Source organism: Phallusia mammillata, chromosome 6 (genome assembly GCF_965637545.1).
Source record: "Phallusia mammillata chromosome 6, kaPhaMamm4.hap1.1, whole genome shotgun sequence".
Lineage (NCBI taxonomy): Eukaryota > Metazoa > Chordata > Ascidiacea > Phlebobranchia > Ascidiidae > Phallusia > Phallusia mammillata.
The window spans coordinates 4,143,641-4,165,741 of record NC_137257.1 but is presented as its reverse complement, the minus strand read 5'-3'; the positions used below and the strand labels follow the sequence as shown (position 1 = coordinate 4,165,741).

The window sequence follows — 22,101 nt, the reverse complement described above, 5'->3', positions numbered from 1 at the left end:
AAACACTATTGACTTTTTAGCTGGGAAAAGCAGTCAGTTTGCAGGTTTAAAACTCTATTAAAAAACTCCTTGATGTTTTTAACAATGTTTTGTTACTTGCCAATTTAACTGTGAATGCCTCACAACTGGGCGATCCCTTGTTGACACAACATTTACCATGATAAATTATTTATTGGCCCAACATAAAACTGCACTTTTACTGATTAAAAATGTAAAGTTTTTATGTCATACCATTGTAACCACCACATACAAATTCAACTGCAACAACCATTACCAAAACCAACAAAATATTTAAAATTATGAACCACTTAAAAACCAATTGCACTTTGCATAAAAACATTTTTAAAAGTATTAGTAAAATTCTACCATAACACAGCTCTAAAATCACCGCCAACACATAAAATGTACTAAAATAGTTGTACTCGGACACACAATAAAATTTTGAAGTATTAGCAGGTTAACGAATAATTATTTTTAACAATACACAATTGCAAATCTACCAACAATACATAAAATGTACTAAAGTAATTGCACTCAGTCGAAATAAAATTATAAGGCATCTGTGATAGGTAAAACTTTGCATAGCACTTGCACAAATCTGTAAACATCTCTGAAGTTATTATAAAGAGGCACTGGAGCCACCCTGATCACGTCAGGCTCACGGATGTCACAACTTACACCATGCTTGACCAACTTGTCATAAATCTGGAAAAAATAAAGAATTTTAAACTGAATCCAAGCCTTTAAGCCTTAAAACCCAACTGATTCTGTTTTTACCAAAGATTTAATTGTCTATGGTTTTACTGTTTTATAATTGAAAAAAGGCTAACATGTAATCTTCAGTTTAAGGCCTGCTTTGATGATTTTAACCCGTTGCTAAAACTTTCACCGTATATATCTTTGTTCAGTTAATCAAAAACATTGTAACAGCAATAGAGATTGAATATAGAATACATTAGTGAAGAAATTCCAACAATCTTAATTGTCCAGGTTGTCAACTGGCAGTTATGTTTTTAATTAAATTACTTTTTAAGTCTGTGTAAAGTGTTCCTATTTTTGTTCATGGTATTACCAGCTCTCATTACATACAGCAAATTTATTGAAAATGCTATTTAATTTGAAATACTAAAGTGCAAGCAGACATAATTCTTTTATCTCCCAAATGTAATAAGGTCTAATGATGATTATAACTGCCCAACTAGACATAAAAAGGGACAGGATTTGTTATAGAAACGTTTTGGCAAATGCTTACATAGTAAGTCTTGCTTTACTATACAATTGTAACTGGACTTATTGAATATACTTGTTACATCTTTATGATTTTTCTTTGATGTCAGTTAATTCTTTTAGTCAATGTGGTGTCTATGATACTGTGGCATAACTGACAGTGGCACTGTACCAAACTTACTAAATGGTGAATAATGGGCTGCAGACAGTGCACACAGATTGGGACATAACTCTTGCCAACACCAGTGAGAATCGCTTTTGCAATTTTAGTTACATGTTGATGTATGGCGTACCTCTGTAACAGGCAGACTAAACTTCAGTGAAAGCTGACAACCTCTTTCAACAGGTGGTGTTATAATATCAATGTACACCTTTGAGCCTTCGGTCTTCTTGAAATAGTGATGCAAGAGGTACTCCAAATATCTAATGAAATAAAAGCTTATTTAACCTGGAGCAAAGGGTAGTATCATCAAAAAAAAATAAAACAATGAACTAAGGAAATGGTTCCAAAAAAAACAACACTTGGGCATGACATTTAAGAAAGTTACATATCAGAACTGAATAATCTTGCTATGGTTATATATTATATACTTTAAATGAGTGGAAAAATATTTTAAAAAACTAGTAATTTAATAGAGTAATTTCAAATAACACTAGCGTATGAAAAAATCAATATTAAATGTATTGATTCTTTCATTACAAATCTGATCATTGGTATTAAAACAGATTTTCATACCCAGTCAGCAGAAAGCTTTTCTTTGTTAGTTTTGCAATTGTTGTTTTCTGGAAGACTTTTAAACTGGCGTTTATACAAGCTGCCAATAATGGTGGGGGATTGGACACTCGGTAACCATTGGCTCCAGGAGATAAATCCAGCACATTTGACATTTCAAACCTGGTGTCCAAATTGTGACTCCACCACCCTGAACAAACACAATATATTAACTGCAATCATCTCCAGCAAGTAAAACCATTACGCAATTTAATGATAACAAAAAATAGACCTAAACAGATGTAAAAACTGACATGCTTTATTGTTCACACGTTTCAGTAAAAGCTCATGTCATCATCAGTGATATTAGGGGCCACATCAGTTACACCTGTTTATATCCACTTGAGTTACATAAAATTTTGATAAAAAGGTGTCAAATAAGCGTCTCGTAAAAACGATAGATAAAAAAGATGCACAGCAGTGTCTGACATTGTGAAATTTGTTTCGTGATGAACCAAAATTGCCAAGATTTTTCCTGTTTTTAACTAGAAAATTTTCATTTGTAATGTAAGTCAGCATTTTGAGATTTAGTTTGTAATAAAATGATATCAAGAACATCAAGAATCATCAGGATGAAATAAAAAGTGCGACAGATGAATATCTTTTTAACTTAACAGTAACCAGACTGGCCTCTGTTATACTGCATATGGTATGTGACTAAATGATTAAATGTTTTTGGTGGTAACCAAATTAAAACTGGGGTTTTCTGGTGCAGTATGGGCCTGTCAGTATTAAAAAACAACAAATGGTTTGTTTTATCACGGCATGAGTGAATAAGTTATAAACCAAAACTGCACCATTTTGTATTTTCGAAAACTTACCGGAAAACTTTGGAAAGTTGTTTAAATTGTGTTTTCTGTGAACAAACGCTCCAGCCATAGAACCTGGTCCAGAATTAAGATACTTGTAGGTACACCATGCAGCGAAATCCACGCCCCAATCATGCAAATTCATTTCAATGTTACCAATTGCATGAGCAAGGTCAAACCCAACCTGTGTTATAAAAATTTATTAATTGAGATAAACAAATCACAGTACGCCAGCTGCATTGAAGGCATTGTACTGAATCAGCCTGTCGACAAGCTTGGTGGGTTGGTACCATGCTTTTAACAGGCCTGGCATACTGTGATTTATATATAACAGTGCAGCGATCGTTGATCTGCATAGAGGCTTCTGATTTATGAATTTATGTTCATCTTAACTGATACTGGTCAATCGGGCGATCCCCTACTACGAAGCTAAAATTGTGATTAAACTTTCGGCGGATTCTCTAATGAGCCTGCGTAGCTCAGTTGGTAGAGCACAAGTCCCGAAAAGACTCCTGTCGTGGGTTTGAATCCCACCGCAGGTTAGATTTTTCTAGCCTACGCCTTGTCATATGCTGGTGAATGCTTGGTGACCGGCTGATTCAGTATGGCAACTTTAATGGGCCTGGTGTACTATGATTTATATTTGAGTGTGCCGCGATCGCTGGTATGCATAGACACTTCATGGCTGATTCCAGTTATGAATTTATGTTCATCTTAATTAAGATAAACGATTTATGTTACAACAACTTACCATACATCCCTTTGCCTGAGCCAACTTGGTGATCTTTTGCATGTTTAGAACTTGTCCTGTGTAATACTGAACCCCGGGCAAAAGAACGAGGGCAATTTCATCCCCAAATTTCTCAATTGTTTCAACAAATTCACTCATTTCCAACTTCGAGTTATGTTTGCCCTTACAAATAAAAATAAAGTCTATTATACTCTTGCACCCAAAACTTAAAATTATTACTTTTTCTACTAAGAAGTGAAACTTAATACAGTAAACCTAATTTAAACCGGATTTGGGTAATCCCGCCTAATTCGCACAAAACTTGGTACAAATTATTTGTAATGTGGCAAGGCTTAAACTAATCGACATCCCTTAATCCGGACAAATTTTTGGTTAAATTGGGTCCGAACTACCTAAAGTTTACTGTAATTAATTTGCTTAAAATTTTGCAAGAATGCATGTTTGGTACACACACATATTTAAATATTGCAGTATGCAATGCAACATTTTTAAAATACTACAACTAATTTTACCTGTGGTTTACCGAGAAACATCATACATTTGTCAGGGTCAAGGCCTCTTTGTTTAATTTGTGACTGCACAATATAGTGGTCAGAGGGAAAGGCTTTGGCCTCAATCAAAACCTTGTTTCGTTTTTCAGTTGGTCGATAAAATGACACCAATAACAGATGGAGGTTCACACTTAAACCATTCATGGCCACAACCTGTATAAATCAACAGTATATAATTAAAATGGGGCAAAAATAGGGAGATAAATCATGGATCTGTAAAGGTTGGCACAGTGGCGTTTTTTCATATTTAAGTATTTTGTGTCATTATCTAAAGTCTTACAATGCTCGTTTTGCATTTTTATGATATAACAGTTCTAAAACCGAGTGTACATGTACAAATCGGTCTGTTTTAAAATATGATAAATGTTATATGATAATATAAGATTGAAAGTCTTATATGTAGTATTTGCCAAAAACAAGCATTTTGTTATTAAAATGTAAATAGGCATTCTATCTGTGTACTGCTGAATTTAGAACACAAGCCAAGTAGTAGTTCAGTTAACTTAGTAAATGGCAAGAGAATTTATAAAGACCTAGCAAAAACCAAAAAAACGTGATGTAAACCTCATCTTCATGGGCTCCGATGAGTTGAGCCATGCCTTCTGTGACCATTTCATCACATGATATAGCAGGCAGGTGACCAATGACATGAGAATGGTTACAATTGATCTTCCAATTATCCAACACCTTCATGCACAAAAGGATGTTAATTTTTATAATTAATGTGACAACCAATGATTCTTTTCTTATCAAACCTTTGTCACTTCATCTACAGTGCACTTTGGCTGTAGTCCAAGAGAATTTCCAAGTAAGTAAATGCATTCTTTGTCAGTCCCCTCAACTGTACATAAAAATTATAGTGATAGTTTAAAAAAAGTACTCACATTTTTTCAATTTAGTTTGTACTATGCTGTATCAGTTTTTTAAATCAAAACTTGACACATAAAATATACAAAATCTTCTAAGCAAAAAATAGGTGATTTAATAAGTTGAAAGGACAAATGGTTTACAAATACAAATCTTTTGACACAACCAACTGGTAAATTTAAACTGACATTTGACAATTATGACTTAAATCTTTATTAGTTTTTTTTTCAGGTCAATTTTAGCAAACAAAGGCAAAAAACAGGTGTGTTTAAAAACGTAAAAACAAAAGTATGTGAAAAAGAGATTGGTTCTTACCCCCTGGAAAAGTTGCTGCATTTGGAAAATGAAATTCGTCTCTCAAATGTGAAATCTCATCATTGGCGTCCAAATGCTTTTGAAAATCTTCACTTGTTATATCCAGATTATTTTCTAATGCAATAGATTCCAAAACCTCCTTGGGACTTTGGTAATTTTCGTCGGAAAACATCGTTTGTTTTTTATTGTTGTTTACCGCAGATGAAACAGAACACGCGTGTTTTGCAAAATGCTCTATTGCACGCTTGGCTGATTACGATTTGGACAATCGCAAAGGTTCGGCATTTTAGGTAAAAATCTCGTATGTATGTTATGCCTATTGATAATGAACATGTATGTGTATTGGTTTTTCAAAAATCGGGTCAAAATTTTCGATTTTAAAAACCGAAAAAAAAAATTAAAAAATTTTGACCCGATTTTTGAAAAAAACAGCCTTTCCGTTTTTTCGATTTTTTGGCGGTAGGAGGCAGAAACCGGTCAAAACCGATTCGAAACTGGAATATTCCCGCGAAAACCCACCGAAAACCGGATTTTTCTTCGATTTTTTGACCCCCAAAAATCGAAATCGGGTAAAAATTATTGATTTTAGAGACCGGTTTGGATGTTCGGTAGGAGGCAAAAACCGACCATAGCCGGTTTGAAACTGGAATATTCTCACGAAAACCCACCCAAAACCGGATTTTTCTTCGAAAAAAAAGGATTTTTTCTTCTTCGATTTTTTGACCCCCAAAACTCGAAAAGGCTATAGATTTATTTTTCAAATATCGGGTGAAAATTTGTTGTTAAAGTAGATATAGGATGCAGAGAACACCCTAACAGGTGGTTGAATAACTGCCTAATCTAAGTTAAAGTAGGTATAGGATGCAGAGAACACCCGGAAAGGTGGGTGAAGCACTGCTTAATCTATAAGCTAAAGTAGGTATAGGATGCAGAGAACACCCGGAAAGCTGGGTGAAGCACTGCCTAATCTACGTTAAAGTGGATATAGGATGCAGAGAACACCCAGAAAGGTGGGTAAAGCACTGCTTAATCTAAGTTAAAGTAGGTATAGGATGCAGAGAACATCCGGAAAGTGGGTGAAGCCATGCTTAATCTAAGTTAAAGTAGGTGAGGGTGCAGAGGATACCCTGAAAGGTGGGTGAAGCACTGCTTCTAGGTTAAAGTAAGTATAGGATGCAGAGAACAACCTGAAAGGCGGGTGAAGCACTGCTTAATCTAAGTTAAGGTAGGTATAGGACGCAGAGGATACCCTGAAAGGTGGGTGAAGCACTGCTTAATCTAGGTCAAGTTAGTATGGGATAACCAGGAAATGTGGGTGAAGCACTGCTTTTTTTGACCTTGCAGCCAAGCGGTCCAGCTCTGCTGTTGCGGATGCAGACTGGTTAACTGTTGAAATGCTCTCGGTTGTTGTGATTTTTGATGCATCATGTTAGTTAGCAACACATTTGTGTTAGAAACTTTCGGTTCTTTTTTTCGGCGTTCTTGAAGTTGCCTTCCCCGTCGGTTACTTCGAGAAAAGCGTCTCGGTGGAGCTGCCCGAGAAACGTAGAACTTTTTAACAATCTTCTTTTGACCAAGAAATTATGTTGTCTGAAGTATCTTTTAAAAAGCCAACCTGAAAAATGCCAATAATACAAAATAACTTTGTTTTATGCTACTTCAAAGACGATTTCGTTGCTAGTTATAAAGCATTACTTTAACCAAGTGAGCATGATCGTGTGAAAAGTCGAAATCTTTAATTAAAACAGTTACCGAGTTACTGAACAAGACTTTGCACCAAATAATCTTTAGATTCTTGTTTAGGAAGTACTAAAAAGAACACTTGATCCATAAATCAGTCAGTTTTTTTCGGAATTCCCATCAAGTGTTTTTTATGTTTTTCTTTCACGACTATTTAAAGTTTAACTGTTTGTTTTTTAAACAAAATATTGTGAGACTATTTCTAAAGTTATTTTGGGCTCTATTTTCGGAAATAAAAAGAAATATTTTTTTGCTTAAATTCAAATTATTATTGCGTGGGAAATTGTCATCTGCGCTTCTAGGATTTATTAATTTTCCATGGATGATTGAACACGTAAACACGCGGATGTTTTGATTTTGTGGTTAAAGTTCAAGGTCAATGGCGATTTGTATCCGGTCATTATCAGAACGATCAATGTCAAGCAGAAATTATGTGTTATCAAATCGCAGTTGTCAACGAACAGCAGTTATGTTAATGTGCATGTTATCAGATAAAGAGTGAAAATAGTAATGTTATTAATCAGTCAAACTTTACCACTAAAAACAACGGTGTTTTAATTTGTGCCTACATACCATGTAAGTTTGCTTATCGTGTCAAAACCAGGACTTTTCGATTTTTGAGTAAGCCACGTGGAGTTAGGGTTTAAAATTGATGCACCACGACAAATTTTTTAAGTTAAGGTTGTTGCATACATATTTTATAAGATTGTCTAAAATTCGTTTGTCCATGAGCTACTAGATTGTGGTGTAACAGTTTGAATATCTTTTTCAGATTATTTTTAAACCTAACATTTTAACATTTATTCTGAACTCAGAATGAAACGACAACAGGAAAACAGAAAACTGACATGAAAGGTATAAAAGTGGTTTATTTATTTCCATTTAATTATTTTCAATCCTTTATTCTTTGACATGTTGGTAATATGGTTTTCCTCTGTGGTTGGATTCCATTTTTTTTTCAGCTGTCTCCATTACAAAAGTCATATTTTTTAGCTGGTTCTGTTACAAGATCCATTGACAGTAACTATGAATGCTAACCGGTTCGCTGATCTCATAAAATTGAGACGGTTCTATAGAACCGCTGTGAACTGGCTGAATCCCACCACTGGTTTTCCTCAATGTTTATACCATCTGTTATAAACAAGAAATGGTGCTTCAAACTTATTTAAACTTACACACATCTTAGTTTGTCAATACATGCCCCTTAAACATGATTTTGTTTAAGGCTGTATTTGCTGAAATGTATCTGTGACCTAGGAGATTGATATTTTGTTGGTTGGTGCAATGTGTTTTTGTCCTATTTAAACCAAACCATTGTATCTGTTGTGAAATACAGTTACCTGCTTAAAACTGGTCAATTTTAAGGTTGTATGAAATTACGACAGTTTGTAATTTACCTCATTGTGATTTACACTAATTAATATGCTTTCTACATTCTTTTTGTCCAAGGAGGGTTCGATTGTGACAACTTTAGGAGTGCCCATTGTTTAAAACTAAAATAACAAAAAAGTGTTTGTTTGCTCATAATTATAGGAAGGGTTTTTTGGTAAATGTCAAATTGGTTGTATGCATGTAAAATATGCATATGTTAGAAAATTGACTAATTACAAATGTGATTTTCAGCTTTCCCTCAAACTTTCCTTTCCCCAAATCACAGAAGAGATTCATCAAGATTTTATGAAGTTGAATCGTCTCATGACATTGGCAAGGTTTGTTTGAATTGTTTGTTTAAGTAATGCTCAAATAATAACTGTGTTAGTTTGGTCAAGTTTAGTTACAAAGCTATGGTGTATGAACTAGCTGTTTTTTAAGTAAAATGTTGCCTCCGAATTTTGGGAACAGTTGTATTACATATTGTTTTTGTATGTGTTTTTTTGATATTTTGTAATGTCTTATGTGGGTTTGTTCCTTCCATTTGGTCCAGCATGTGGATTTAAAATTATGATTCTTGTTAGATATATATATATTCATGAATTTGTTTTTGTAAATTTTGACTTCATTTGACCCAGCAGTTCACATCTTAAACCAGTCGTTAAGTTTCTGGCTAAAGTTTTTGTAACATTCTTCCCTTTGCCCATTTTCGAACTGTTCATTCCTCCCCATGAGACGAAAAACAAATATAACATACAAAATTAAAGCAATTTTAAATAAGCCTTATAATTAGGTACGTCCATTTGGAATCTTTTACAACTGGTTCTAAATGTGAAGTGGATCCAAATTATAACAGACATCCCTAATGTATAAAAAAAAATTCTGTAACATTTCCAATATAATTATAGATCCTCTTCCCTGTAGGGGACACATATTGATTTTACTCGAATTTGTTTGTTTTTTATTTCTTTCTTTTTTTCTTCCCAAAGTTTGTCCGACCCGTTTTTCCATCAAATGTTTGATGGATTTGGATGAAATTTACACAGATGGTAGATATAGTTATGTAGATGTGCATCCCACTTTATTTTTGTTGATAACCCCAGTATTTACCCCATTACCCCCCTAAAATGGGTATTTTCTGACTAAAGTTTGTCCGACTCGTTTTTTCATCAAATGTTCAATGGATTTGGATGAAATTTACACAGATGGTAGATACAGTTATGTAGATGTGCATACCCATTCGTTTTTGTTGATAACCCCAGTATGTACCCCGCTAGGCCCCAAAGTGTAAAACGTTTTTGTATGTTGCTGCGCAACACAAACAAAAGATTTTTGTGGTATAATGGTAAAGGCACCAGTACTTGTGTTTGTGCATTACTTGGTGGACGTTTTTGCACATGCCAGTCAGAGGGGTGTTAACAGCCTTATGACGTCAGAAGCGTTGACGAATGTTGCTGATAACACCTCTAGTGGTCAGAATTTTAAACATTGTTCGTTTTGGATTAAATTTTTCGTGTCTGTTAATTGGGTCATCGTGGTTTCATATTTTATACTTTTGGGTGTTAAACCCCATCAGTTACCCCACTGACCCCCTAAAATGGGTGAGTTTTCTAAACGGTGTCGGGTGCATAGTAGCAAAATGGGCCTTTTTGTAAACAATGTCAGAATTGAATAAAATTTACATAGCTTGTAGAGTGTGCCATTTATAGGTGTAGAATGTTGTGTTTAACCCTGTTGCTATATCATTTACCCCACTAGCCCCCCCCCCAAATGGTTCAATTTTTTAAACAATGTTTGAATTAAATGAAATTTGGACAGTTTGTAGACTTTACCATTTGTAGGTGTTGGTTGTTGTGTTAAACTCTGTAGTACCTATCATTTACTCTACTAGACCCCTAGAGTCAAGTGCAATTCACCATTAATAGGAGCTGATTGTTGTGTTTTAGCCTATTTTCTCACTATTTAACACTTTTTTTTCAGATAATCATAAAATAGAATAACCTTCAAAAATGTATGAATGGAATGAATTTAGGTAGTCTTTACTCCATATAACATATTTATTTATGCACAGTACTGATCACTGTGTTTGACGTTACAATGCCAAACTTTCTCATTGTTATCTCTTGAAATGCATTATTTACAACTTTGCTTGTGTGGGGACCCATGAGTTTCTGCTTGCAGAAACAACTAAGGTTATAAAAGACAATGGGTGATATGGGACCCAATATAAAATAAGTGTCGGATGTAAATATACGTTAAGAAATAGGTCACAGTGTATGTGCAATGGCAATATGTGCTAAGCCACCCTTCTAGTTGGTTTATGATTTGGAATGATCTCTGCTTCATGCATGAAAACATGTAACACCTGGCTTTAGGTTTATCAAACAGTCGGTCTGCACTCAAATAAGTGTGTTCGATGACAGACTGTATAGTATGGAGATTTAAAGCAAAATATTGTTGTTGAGTAGGAAGTGAATGAAATAAACTAATGAAATGATTCTTCTAAGTACTCGAAAGAATCTGAATAGATCAGGATCTTGTTAACAAACAAGTCATGAATGGCATATCTCTGAAACTGGGTAAAGGTCTGCTTTGCTTATGCACAGCAAGTAGTAAATGCTGCTTGACGCAACGTTTTTGTGAAATACAAATAATTATGATATGTTGCAAGTGTTCTATCTTAAACATGCTTGAGTTTCATACTTTATCAGTTGGTGCATTGTGAAGTTTGTTAAATGATTTTCAGGGATGTTCAGAATATGAATTTAGGCAATTATATTAAGTAATTGGAACCAATATAAATGTGTGCTCTGGTCATTGTAAAAATGTGAATACATGCGTTCCTTGATGGCGGTAGTTGTAAAATTAGACAGTTCGCAGATTATGCTATTTTGAGATGTTGATTGTTTTGAACTGCAGCTCCACTATTTACCTAATCAGCCTTCCAAACGGAGAGAATGTTTTAACCAAGGCTCGAATTCATTGGGATTTGGTTAATTTGTAGAAGATTCCATTTATAGCTGTTGATTGTTATGTTTCACCCTGTTGCCCAAACATTTGCCCTGCAGACCACCTAAAATGGGTGATTTTTTAAATATCTGAATTATATGAAATTTGGTTAGCTTTGTCATTTATTGGTGTTGCTTGTTTTGTTTACCCTATATTATCACTATTTACCACTTCTTTCAAGATAGAACATAAAATTGAATGGGATTTTGATAGTTTGTACTTATTTTTACTCATTTGGTGATTTTGGTTGGACTGCCTTACCAGACAATCATTACTTCATGTATGATCATGTGTATCATGAAGCAAAGTTAGTCATATGATTGTATCACAATGTGAAGGGTTGGGGACGATAAATATATTGTTGGTCTTGCTACTCTGCCATCAATATTGGGTAGTTAATGTGGTTGTATTTTTTTCAACGATTGCTTATGCATTTTCAGTTTTGGTACATGTCAGGCTAAACTTGCTAGAAAAGAACAATAAAATATGTGTCACCAAAACTAAGATAGAAGGAACCAATCGTTTGTTTCTGCAATGATGTAAAAAGAAGAAAGGCAAAATTTTTAAAAGTTTAGGGTAAAGCTTTTTGTAACTTGTCCTTTAGAATCTAAAAATACTCACATCATAACAATACTGTTACTAATTAGCACATACACATACATGGGGCCTGTTCGTTTTTGCTTGCAAAAACAATACATATAGTAAGTCAATTAGTGCATCATTGAATGGGACAGTATAAAATATGTAAATTGTCAATATAAATGAAAGCCACCTTTCTAGTTCAACCAGAAGAATGTTTATTATGTAGGTGAACTGCTTGTATTAGTTAAATGGCAAATTTGCTGGTGACATTTACCATTACACACTGAATTCCATGGGAAGTAAACCAGCCACATTTAGTTTTTTTGTAAACACTTTTAAAACCAGACCACTTCACTACAGATAATAATGCACCCCACCACATCAAGAACTTTTTTCCATCCCTAATTATTACCCACTGTGACATAAACATATTGTGACATCATAACCACCAAGTGATCTGGAAAACATAAATTGTGTCAAATCAAAGAAAATGTGTCAAAGAAATAAATAATTTTTTAGCTCAAATGGCGAAATAAAAAATATTCAAAATACCGGAATGGAACGAAATACCGTTTTTTAAAAAACATTGTCTATTTAATCCCATTTCAAAATAGTAACGGTGTATGTCAATGGGTACATGTGCTAAGCAACCTTTCTAGTTTAGGCAGTAGACCTACACAAGCCTTTGGGTGGCGTTTTCTGTTGCTAGTGTTCAGAATTTGTTTTTTTCCAGTGTTTGTAAAGGAGAATCTTGATCCGTAGGGCTAATCAGAATGTATTTGTTTTACGAATTAAGAGACAATTGCTACAGTGGTTTCTAATCTGGTTTAACCTTTAGGCAGACAACTAGATGATTATGGATCCCCTTCCCTGAAGGGGACACATATTGTTTTTGTCCGTATTTTTTTTTGTCTAATGCTGGTTTGTGATACGTGTTTGTTCAAGCAAGAGTGCTTCAATTTTTTTTAAATTTACACAGATGTTAGTTATTTATCCATACCTGATCCTCCTGAAGTTTGACCTCGAATAACCTAAGGGTTCACCCACAGGCCCCCAAAATGTATTTTTTTAAAACGGCTAAACTTACCAAAGTACAAGATCTAGGAGTTTCATGCTTTGTTGTTTGCTGAAATGTAAGGTATACTAAAGAATTTTGTAACTTTCTATTGGATTCACTCATTTTTCACCCTTTAAACCAGTGTTTCTGAACCTTATTTGCGCTTGTACCCTTTAATTGTAACAATTAAATTCAGTGTATTTATAATTTGGGTGTTGAATGCATGCATGAAAACAGTATTGTAAGTAGTACAAAATTAACCCGTTCTGGATACTGTATATATATATAACAAAGTAACTTGTTACGCATTCTTCACAAATATGCCTAAATAGCATATAATTTCACCCTGCATGTCGTACCCCCTGCTTTGATGCTTCGTACCCCCAAGGGGTACATGTACCCCTGGTTAATAAACCCTGTTTTAAACCCAGAAATAATCGGTTTTAGTTTTAGGCCAGAAATACAAGCCCTATGGTGCAGAAATATTTAAAAAAATTAACAATTGTTTAAGCAGGGTATTAATTTAGTATTTAAATTTTGCCAGTTACCTTTACAACCCATAACAAGTGTTCGCTATCAGTCAGATATAAGTCCCAAGGGAGGAATTCACTGGTTTACGATTAAGGTGGCAGTGCTCAGTTTGAAGTCCGTACAGACGTTTTACAAGACAGTCGTTTGGGTGATTAGAAATCAGCTGTGTTTTTTTTGTGCAGCAATGCTGTGTCGTTTTTTTGAGTTATCACACGCATTTTCAGTTTTGGCGAAGGTTTTACACCTAAGACGTAATTTAAACTCAATAAACGTACTTCGGTTTCGTTTATGTCAGGCAAAATGTCGTTGATCAACAAAAATATGAAAAAATAAATTTAACTTTTTCGAATGCCACGATAAATGGTCTTTATATTCTCATTGTCAGCTTGGTTTGTATGATATACATATATGTACTATCTTATGGCACCTAAAAGCCCAGATTAACTTCCAGCCTGGTGCACAGATTAAGCTGCTTGGTATGAAGATGTTACAAGTTTTATGATGTCATATATTGTGATGTTTGAGGTACCTGTTTTGTTCGTATTGTTTGCAAACAATAGGTGTATAAAAAGTCTGATGCAAATGTCTACTGGGCTGGTAATACTCTTTTTAGTATTACAAAAACTGTTTAGAGCAGTTTAAAAATCAAAATATTTAGCAAAAAAGTTTTATTTATGTCACAGCCGCCAGTACATCCATTTTGTAAAACATGTTCACGACCCGCACAAACTCGTCTCTCTGGCCGCAGGTTGTGCACCTCTGGTCTAAACGGTATTGTTGAACACTAAGGACTGCATGCTGTTAAATACAGTATCAAAGGGTCATTAAACGGTCATTTTTGCGAAACAAAGTTAGGTGAAAAACAAGTTGTTATGTACCGTATATACTCGCCGATAGGTCGTGCCACCGTATAGGTCGCACTATAAAGTTTAATTTAGAGTTGACTTGCACATAAGTCGCCCTGAAAATCTAGGGATTTAAAAGGCCCTTTCCGTAGCTTTTTTGTATAGATAACTTCCTATTTTGTTTTTTTGTAGGGCTTAATACAATTAAAATATGTTTACATTTTTTCTCAACAAAACTGAAAAATCCTACGCACGCTGAGCGTGTGCGCTCATGAAACTGTCTCGCATTGGTATGTGCGTGCACGAGCGCATGCACCCGTATTCGATAGAACCACAGTGGCAATAGCACATTTTCACTACAATTCGCGTCTATAACGCACACCCTTAATTTTTTATAGAAAATTAGTATCAAATTTTGCGCGTTATACTTGAATAAATCTGTTATATCCGCCCAATCAGCCGACCCCAGAAAATTAGGACGAAAACGTAGGTCCTGAAAATCGGCTTATTAGCCAGAAAATACGGTACTTGCAATAGCCGAAAACTTTCAATTTTGTTCCGACTTGGTGGCGATTTGCACTTACGTTGAGCGGATTGGTCGCACCTCTATTTTTTTGAAAAAAATATAAGGAAAAAATTGTGACCTATCTGCGAGTATGTACGGTATACCTTTGTAGCAAAAGCCTTTTTTATATATGGTGTCTAATATAACAGTTAATGCTTTCTAGGAAAATTTGTGTTCAAAAACTGAACTTGAACGACAATATCAAGGTCAAAGCAAGAGACTAAATTGAAAGTATTTTCCCCCTTTTTTACCGTTTTGTTTGTAATTGTATAACAATATTGATGCAAAAAGAGTATGGACAGAAACTTTTAAAGTTAAGTTAATGCATTGTGAAAAATTAGTCCCTAAGAATCTAAAAATAACTGCAACGTTTGTTTACGACAGATCCAAATAAACACAGGTGTGGGGACCCATTTGTTTTTGTTTACGAAAACAATCATATATGTAGATAAAATTAAAATTCTGTATAGTATAGTAAACTGGTAAATATTGTATAGAATATATAAAATACAAGTATATCAGAAAGCCACTTTTCTAGTTCTAGTCTAATTTGTAAAAAAATGAGATGCTCTATTTTCATTTCTAATCTAATTCAAAAAACTGAAAAAATCTAGTTGTCCAAGTCTGCCTTTAGGGTATGGCATTTCTTTTAGTTGGAAAAGGTGAATTACAAGTTTTTGTCGAATACCACAATGTAGATGATTGTAGCTGCTTGTACTGTAATGGTTAATAGCCACTGGTTTGGCAGTGTTTGGATTTTTCTTTGAATGTGCACTGACTGTTTTGTTATTATGGGTCCCCTTCCCTGAAGGGGACACATATTGATTTTACTCAAATTGTTTTTGTTTTTTTTTCTTCTTTTTTTTTTCTCCCCAAAGTTTGTCCGACTCGTTTTTCCATCAAATGTTTGATGGATTTGGCTGAAATTTACATCGATGGTAGATATGTTCATGTAGATGTGCGTCCCACTTTGTTTTTGTTGATAACCCCAGTATTTACCCCGCTCGCCCCCTAAAATGGGTGTTTTTACCCAAAGTTTGTCCGACTCGTTTTTCCATCAAATGTTTGATGGATTTGGCTGAAATTTACATCGATGGTAGATATATTCATGTAGATGTGCATCCCACTTTGTTTTTGTTGATAACCCCAGTATTTACCCCGCTAGCCCCCTAAAATGGGTGTTTTTACCCAAAGTTTGTCCGACTCGTTTTTCCATCAAATGTTTGATGGATTTGGCTGAAATTTACATCGATGGTAGATATATTCATGTAGATGTGCATCCCACTTTGTTTTTGTTGATAACCCCAGTATTTACCCCGCTAGCCCCCTAAAATGGGTGAGTTTTTAAACAGTGGCAGAATTGGCTGAAATTTGGATTTCTTGTATAGTATGCCATTTATAGGTGTCAATTGTTGTGTTCAACCCTGTAGTCCTAACATTTACCCCACAAGCCCCTAAAGTGTAAAACATATTTGTATGGTACTGGGCACCAGTTGTTTGTTGCTCATTGGTGGGTTTCTTGGTGGTCGTTTTTGCGCCATGGCAGTTAGGGGCTTGTTAACAGCCCTATGACGTCAGAAACATTATCGGTTGTTGCTCAAAACACCTCTAGTGGTCAAAATTTTAAACATTGGCGGATTGGGCTGAAATTTTGCAGTACTATTGATTGAGTCATTGTGGTTTTTATATATTTTTAGTTTGTGTGTCGAACCCAATTAGTTACCCTACTAGCCCCCTAAAATGGGTCAGTTGTTTAAAACGTTAAATAGGACATACTTCAAACAATATCTGGGGTGAATCTAATTTTATAGTTTGTATTCTACATAGTATTATTATTTAAGCCCAGTGCCGATCACTGTGTTTTACCTTACAACACCCGACTTTTGCATGGTTATCTCTTGAAATGCATTATCTACAACTTTGCATGTGTGGGGACCCATGAGTTTTTGCCTGCAGAAACGACTAAAGTTATAAAAGACGGTGACTAATATGGGACCCAATGCAAAATAAGCATAGGAAATATATTTATGTTTTAAAATAGGTTATAGTGTATATGCAAGGGAAATATGTGCTAAGCCACCCTTCTAGTTGCAATTAGATCCGCCTTATTATATATTATTGTAATGACTTTTCAAAAGCAGTTTTTAGATGACTTTTTTTCGCAACTGGTGTTGTATGGAATGGTAGAAGTATGCAGATTTAGTGATTAACTGATTGTGGCATGTTTGTAAGCTTATCTGTACGTTACACATCAGCATAAACTAATTTAATGTTAAAGATGCCTATATTTTAGCTGTAACATTGCACAACGTGCATACTTTGGTTTGAAAAAGTGTTGGTCTTTATACAATAATGTTCTTTGGAACTGTAGCATGACCCAAATATGTGAAGCTGTGTTAGTAATTAAGTTAAACTTACCAGACCCTGTGTTTAATTTATTGCCTAACGAAACTCATTAATCGTATTTGCCTATGTGGCTACATTTTCTATACTGATTGATATGTATGTCATCGCTGCAAATACTTGATAGGCAATAAATGTTTGGGCAAAAAAATACCAGCTTATTTTATGAAACCTTTAAAACAGCGTGGTCCAACTGCAGGCCCGCGGGCCAATTGTGGCCCGCGAGTTAATTTTGTTGGTCCGCGAAAGTTCAACGTGACAACTATAATTTTTGTTTTCAATGTTTTAAAATGTGATAATTAAACAACACAAAGTGCTGTAAAAATATCCTATTGTGACGCATGACAAGGCTTTGTTATGTGTAATAAAGGGTTCTTGTGTCAACAAATCGTTTGGGCATTTTTGCACCAGAGTAGAAACATGTTTTTGACAGATACTACTTGGTATATAACTATAAAAGATAAAAATATATTGATTAAAAACGGTGTATAGTCACCCTGATGATTGTGCCCGAAAAAAGTTTTACCTGCAAAAATTTTAGACCTTGGCCCGCGAAGTACGTTAACGATTTTTAATGGCCCGCATCAAAATAAAGTTGGACCACACTGCTTTAGAATATTAAAAAAATATGTGTCATCAATTTTGTCACTTGAGAAAACATTGCCCTGTTCATGTTTAATAATCAACCTCCCCCAAACAGTTAAAGTCTCAACAGACGGAACAAAATTTGTTTTTTTTTTGCACTAATCATTATGAGTAACTATAATTTGGTTTATTTTCCTGATGTACTATTTCATGAACTTGCTTGATTTGTTGTTTGTTTTTAAATGTGATTATAATAATTTTGGAGCAGAAAAGGCTCATTTAAAAACAGTTCATTACCTTAAATGACTAGGAAAGTGACATTTTTTTGCTGTTGCAATCATTTTGTGGTAGATCTATTAAATATATGTTGGAGATTTAACTGTTTATGAATGTTACTTTTAGATTTCATCACATGAGGATTCACCTTCTGTTCCTAATTTGACCACCAGACTACATGGCAAGGTTTGCAAGATTTTGTTATTGTGTTTATATACAGCATATAGATTTGTATTACAAAAGTCACTGATGATGACAAAAGTTTTTTGTCAAAACGTCTGTTCAATAAAATGAATAAGTTTTATTCAACTTCGCTGGCAATTTGTTTTATACTAAAGCTACTATTTAAGTCAGTGTCTTGTGTACCTAAGCTTTATTTATAAATCTACAACTTGTTTTAAGCTTTAACCTGCTTCTTTTCTTACAGAACTCACAGAGAAGACCTTCTGACACTCAGTTTCATTTCAACAGTGTCTTGTCGAGCGATTCCGTTTTTATTTTGTAATCTCTATGTAGTAGTCTCCAGTAATTGTATAGTGAGCCTGAGAATGTCTGCTCTTCCGCCTGCTTGTGTAATGGTGGTTGGGATTTGCTTGGCTGATGTTGGTGGTTGTGGCTGGTTTGCCTCAATCACGCATCGAGTATGGCTGTCTGAATTGTTGGAGTTTGTGTTTCGATGCCAGATAGATGACTGGGTGGTGGGATAGCAACTGGTTCGCAACGGGGATCGGGCTGTTCCCGTTTTAAACCGGTGTGTGTATGGGCTGCTCACGCGGCTGTACACTGCAGTTACTTGTTCCTGCTCATCGGTAGGGGTACTTAGCTAGTAGGAGTGCTTACCTCGCTAGTACATGTATTTACTGTTCGGACCCTGTTTACTGGTATAGGTGGGCAGCTGCCTGTGGGCTGTGCACCGCCGCTAGACATCTCCCCCTCTAATTGACGGCACAGTATTGTTGTGATTCGGGTTTGATGTCAGTATTGATGCTTCTCAGTTAAGGCCTTGTCAAAGATGTTTGTCTGCGGGCTTCTCTTTCTCGGCTGGCGCTGGTCTGTGGCACTTCTTTACTGGCTGACTGGAGGATGTATGTTTTGTTGCGGTCTGTGTTGCCTGCTGTCATTAGTGTTGTAGGGCAGAGCTTGGCTGAATATTTTAGGCTAGAGCGATGACCCTGCAGCATTTAGTGATGATTGCATGGTTCGCCAAGTCTGTTGGTATGGTGCTAGTCTGGAGCGGCTCAGGGAAGGTTACCCAAATATGTGGCTTTGTCACAGTTGGAGCTGGAACTGGGTTATATCCTTGCTAGCTGACTGTTGTAAGAATCAATTAGGCTTTTTTTGTCTGGTGTCAGTCTGGAGCTTCTTGGCAGACGTTGTCTGAGACCCTAACCCGGTCACTTTTTAAGATGGCTGATGCTGGTTGCAAAGGACTGTCTGCCTGTTGCATGTCTTGTTATTTTCGGTCTGGTATGCCAGATGTTGGCTGGGGGCAGGCTGGTGGAGGGAAGCTGAAAGACTGGGTCCACTGTCAACCGTAAGGGGTGGGTCCACGTTCGGCCAACTGAAGCGGGGCTGTCATCTGGTTCTCGGATGGCATTGAATTGGTTATGTCATGTGTCTTTGCTGTCCTCTATTAGGCTAACTGTATATGTGGATTCAGCTTAGGCAGATTAAGATAAAACTTTCTTTAATTCTAATATAGATACGGTGTTGCATTTTAGGTGTGTTTATTCTGCCAAAGTTTGTTTTGTGAATTTGTTGATATAGTGGTGTTGTATGACTACGTTGGTATATGTGCCTGTGGTGTTGGTTTATATGTGGTTTATATGTTTACATTATATATTAAAGCTACATTATAACAAATATTTAAGTGACATGTCGTATGCCGCCTGAGACCTGACTGCATGCCTGTCTAGAGCCTGTGTTGTATTGTTGAGATTGGGTTTGGTATGTCTAATTCAAGCTTGGGACATCTTGGTCAATGTTGTTTGAATGCAATTTCAGCAGACTGAGACCAGGTTGCCTTTGCTTAAAGTAGGCATTGAATTGTTTGTTAATATCGAGTCTGTGTGCTTGGTGCTTTGGCCGATGTTGGCTGGATCAAGCAGCCAACTGAAGCTGGGCTGTCTGCTGTAGACATTACACTGTTGGGTGGGACTGATGTTTGGATGAAGTCTTCCATGCCAAAGCATCACCTGTAACAAGTAAGCTGTAGAAATATATTACATATTTTTACCTTGCAACTGGAGTGTATGTGTCATTGAAATGTTTGGCATAACAAACCCCTTACCTATATGTTTTCTGTTCTATTTTTAAGTAGGAATAACTTTTTCCATCTTTAAATCTTTTTTTTGTTAAGCATTTAAATTACAAAAGATATTTTGAAATACATGATATAATTAGTCAATAAATTTTCAAATACTCATAAAATTAACTACACCTATAATACTAATAAGTTGTAATTATTGTTTTGCAGACTCGTTGCATGGTGAACAACCTACTCCTTCCAATTTTATTATTGTGTTGTGTTTATTGTTTTTCGTTTCGCAATGCTTGGTGTCATCAGGTAGCTGACTTAAATTCTGAATCAGGCAGGTTTACAATCAGGAGCTTCCCCCCTCCCTATATAGATTAAGCAGTGCTTCACCCACCTTTCCGGGTGTTCTCTGCACCCTATACCTACTTTAACTTAGATTAGGCAGTGCTTCACCCACCTTTCCGGGTGTCCTCTGCATCCTATACCTACTTTAACTTAGATTAGGCAGTGCTTCACCCACCTTTCCGGGTGTCCTCTGCATCCTTTACTTACTTTAACTTAGATTAAGCAGTGCTTCACCCACCTTTCCGGGTGTCCTCTGCATCCTTTACTTACTTTAACTTAGATTAGGCAGTGCTTCACCCACCTTTCCGGGTGTCCTCTGCATCCTTTACTTACTTTAACTTACATTAGGCAGTGCTTCACCCACCTTTCCGGGTGTTCTCTGCACCCTATACCTACTTTAACTTAGATTAAAAGCAGTGCTTCACCCACCTTTCCGGGTGTTCTCTGCACCCTATACCTACTTTAACTTAGATTAGGCAGTGCTTCACCCACCTTTCCAGGTGTCCTCTGCATCCTTTACTTACTTTAACTTAGATTAGGCAGTGCTTCACCCACCTTTCCAGGTGTCCTCTGCATCCTTTACTTACTTTAACTTAGATTAGGCAGTGCTTCACCCACCTTTCCGGGTGTCCTCTGCATCCTTTACTTACTTTAACTTAGATTAGGCAGTGCTTCACCCACCTTTTAGGGTGTTCTCTGCATCCTTTAAGATTAGGCAGTGCTTCACCCAACCTTTCCGGGTGTTCTCTGCATCCTATACCTACTTTAACTTAGATTAGGCAGTGCTTCACCCAACCTTTCCGGGTGTTCTCTGCATCCTATACCTACTTTAACTTAGATTAGGCAGTGCTTCATCCACCTTTCCGGGTGTCCTCTGCATCCTTTACTTACTTTAACTTAGATTAGGCAGTGCTTTTCTCTGCATCCTATACCTACTTTAACTTAGATTAGGCAGTGCTTCACCCACCTTTTAGGGTGTTCTCTGCATCCTATACCTACTTTAACTTAGATTAGGCAGTGCTTCACCCAATCTTTCCGGGTGTTCTCTGCATCCTATACCTACTTTAACTTAGATTAGGCAGTGCTTCACCCACCTTTCCGGGTGTTCTCTGCATCCTATACCTACTTTAACTTAGATTAGGCAGTGCTTCACCCACCTTTCCGGGTGTTCTCTGCATCCTATACCTACTTTAACTCAAATTACGCCACCTTTCCGGGTGTCCTCTGCCTACTAGATTGGGCA

At 36.0% G+C, this 22,101-nt stretch overlaps 1 protein-coding gene and 1 long non-coding RNA gene across 2 annotated transcripts; one reads left to right on the top strand and one right to left on the bottom strand.

Annotated features, from left to right (window-relative positions):
• Nucleotides 1-151: 151 nt before the first annotated feature.
• Nucleotides 152-5,547, bottom strand: LOC145233250 (kynureninase-like). The gene is made up of 9 exons (XM_080097943.1): nucleotides 5,293-5,547; nucleotides 4,866-4,951; nucleotides 4,675-4,797; nucleotides 4,072-4,263; nucleotides 3,560-3,721; nucleotides 2,821-2,992; nucleotides 1,964-2,150; nucleotides 1,521-1,650; nucleotides 152-705 (listed from the first exon to the last, which is right to left on the bottom strand). The coding sequence occupies exons 1-9, from the start codon at nucleotides 5,462-5,464 to the stop codon at nucleotides 550-552; spliced, it is 1,380 nt and encodes a 459-aa protein (XP_079954069.1). The 5' UTR covers nucleotides 5,465-5,547; the 3' UTR covers nucleotides 152-549.
• A 2,262-nt stretch (nucleotides 5,548-7,809) lies between these two features.
• Nucleotides 7,810-19,394, top strand: LOC145233032 (uncharacterized). Its single transcript, XR_013860998.1, has 4 exons — nucleotides 7,810-7,887; nucleotides 8,656-8,741; nucleotides 18,383-18,442; nucleotides 18,684-19,394. It is a non-coding gene; the product is annotated as an uncharacterized LOC145233032 (long non-coding RNA).
• Nucleotides 19,395-22,101: the final 2,707 nt, after the last annotated feature.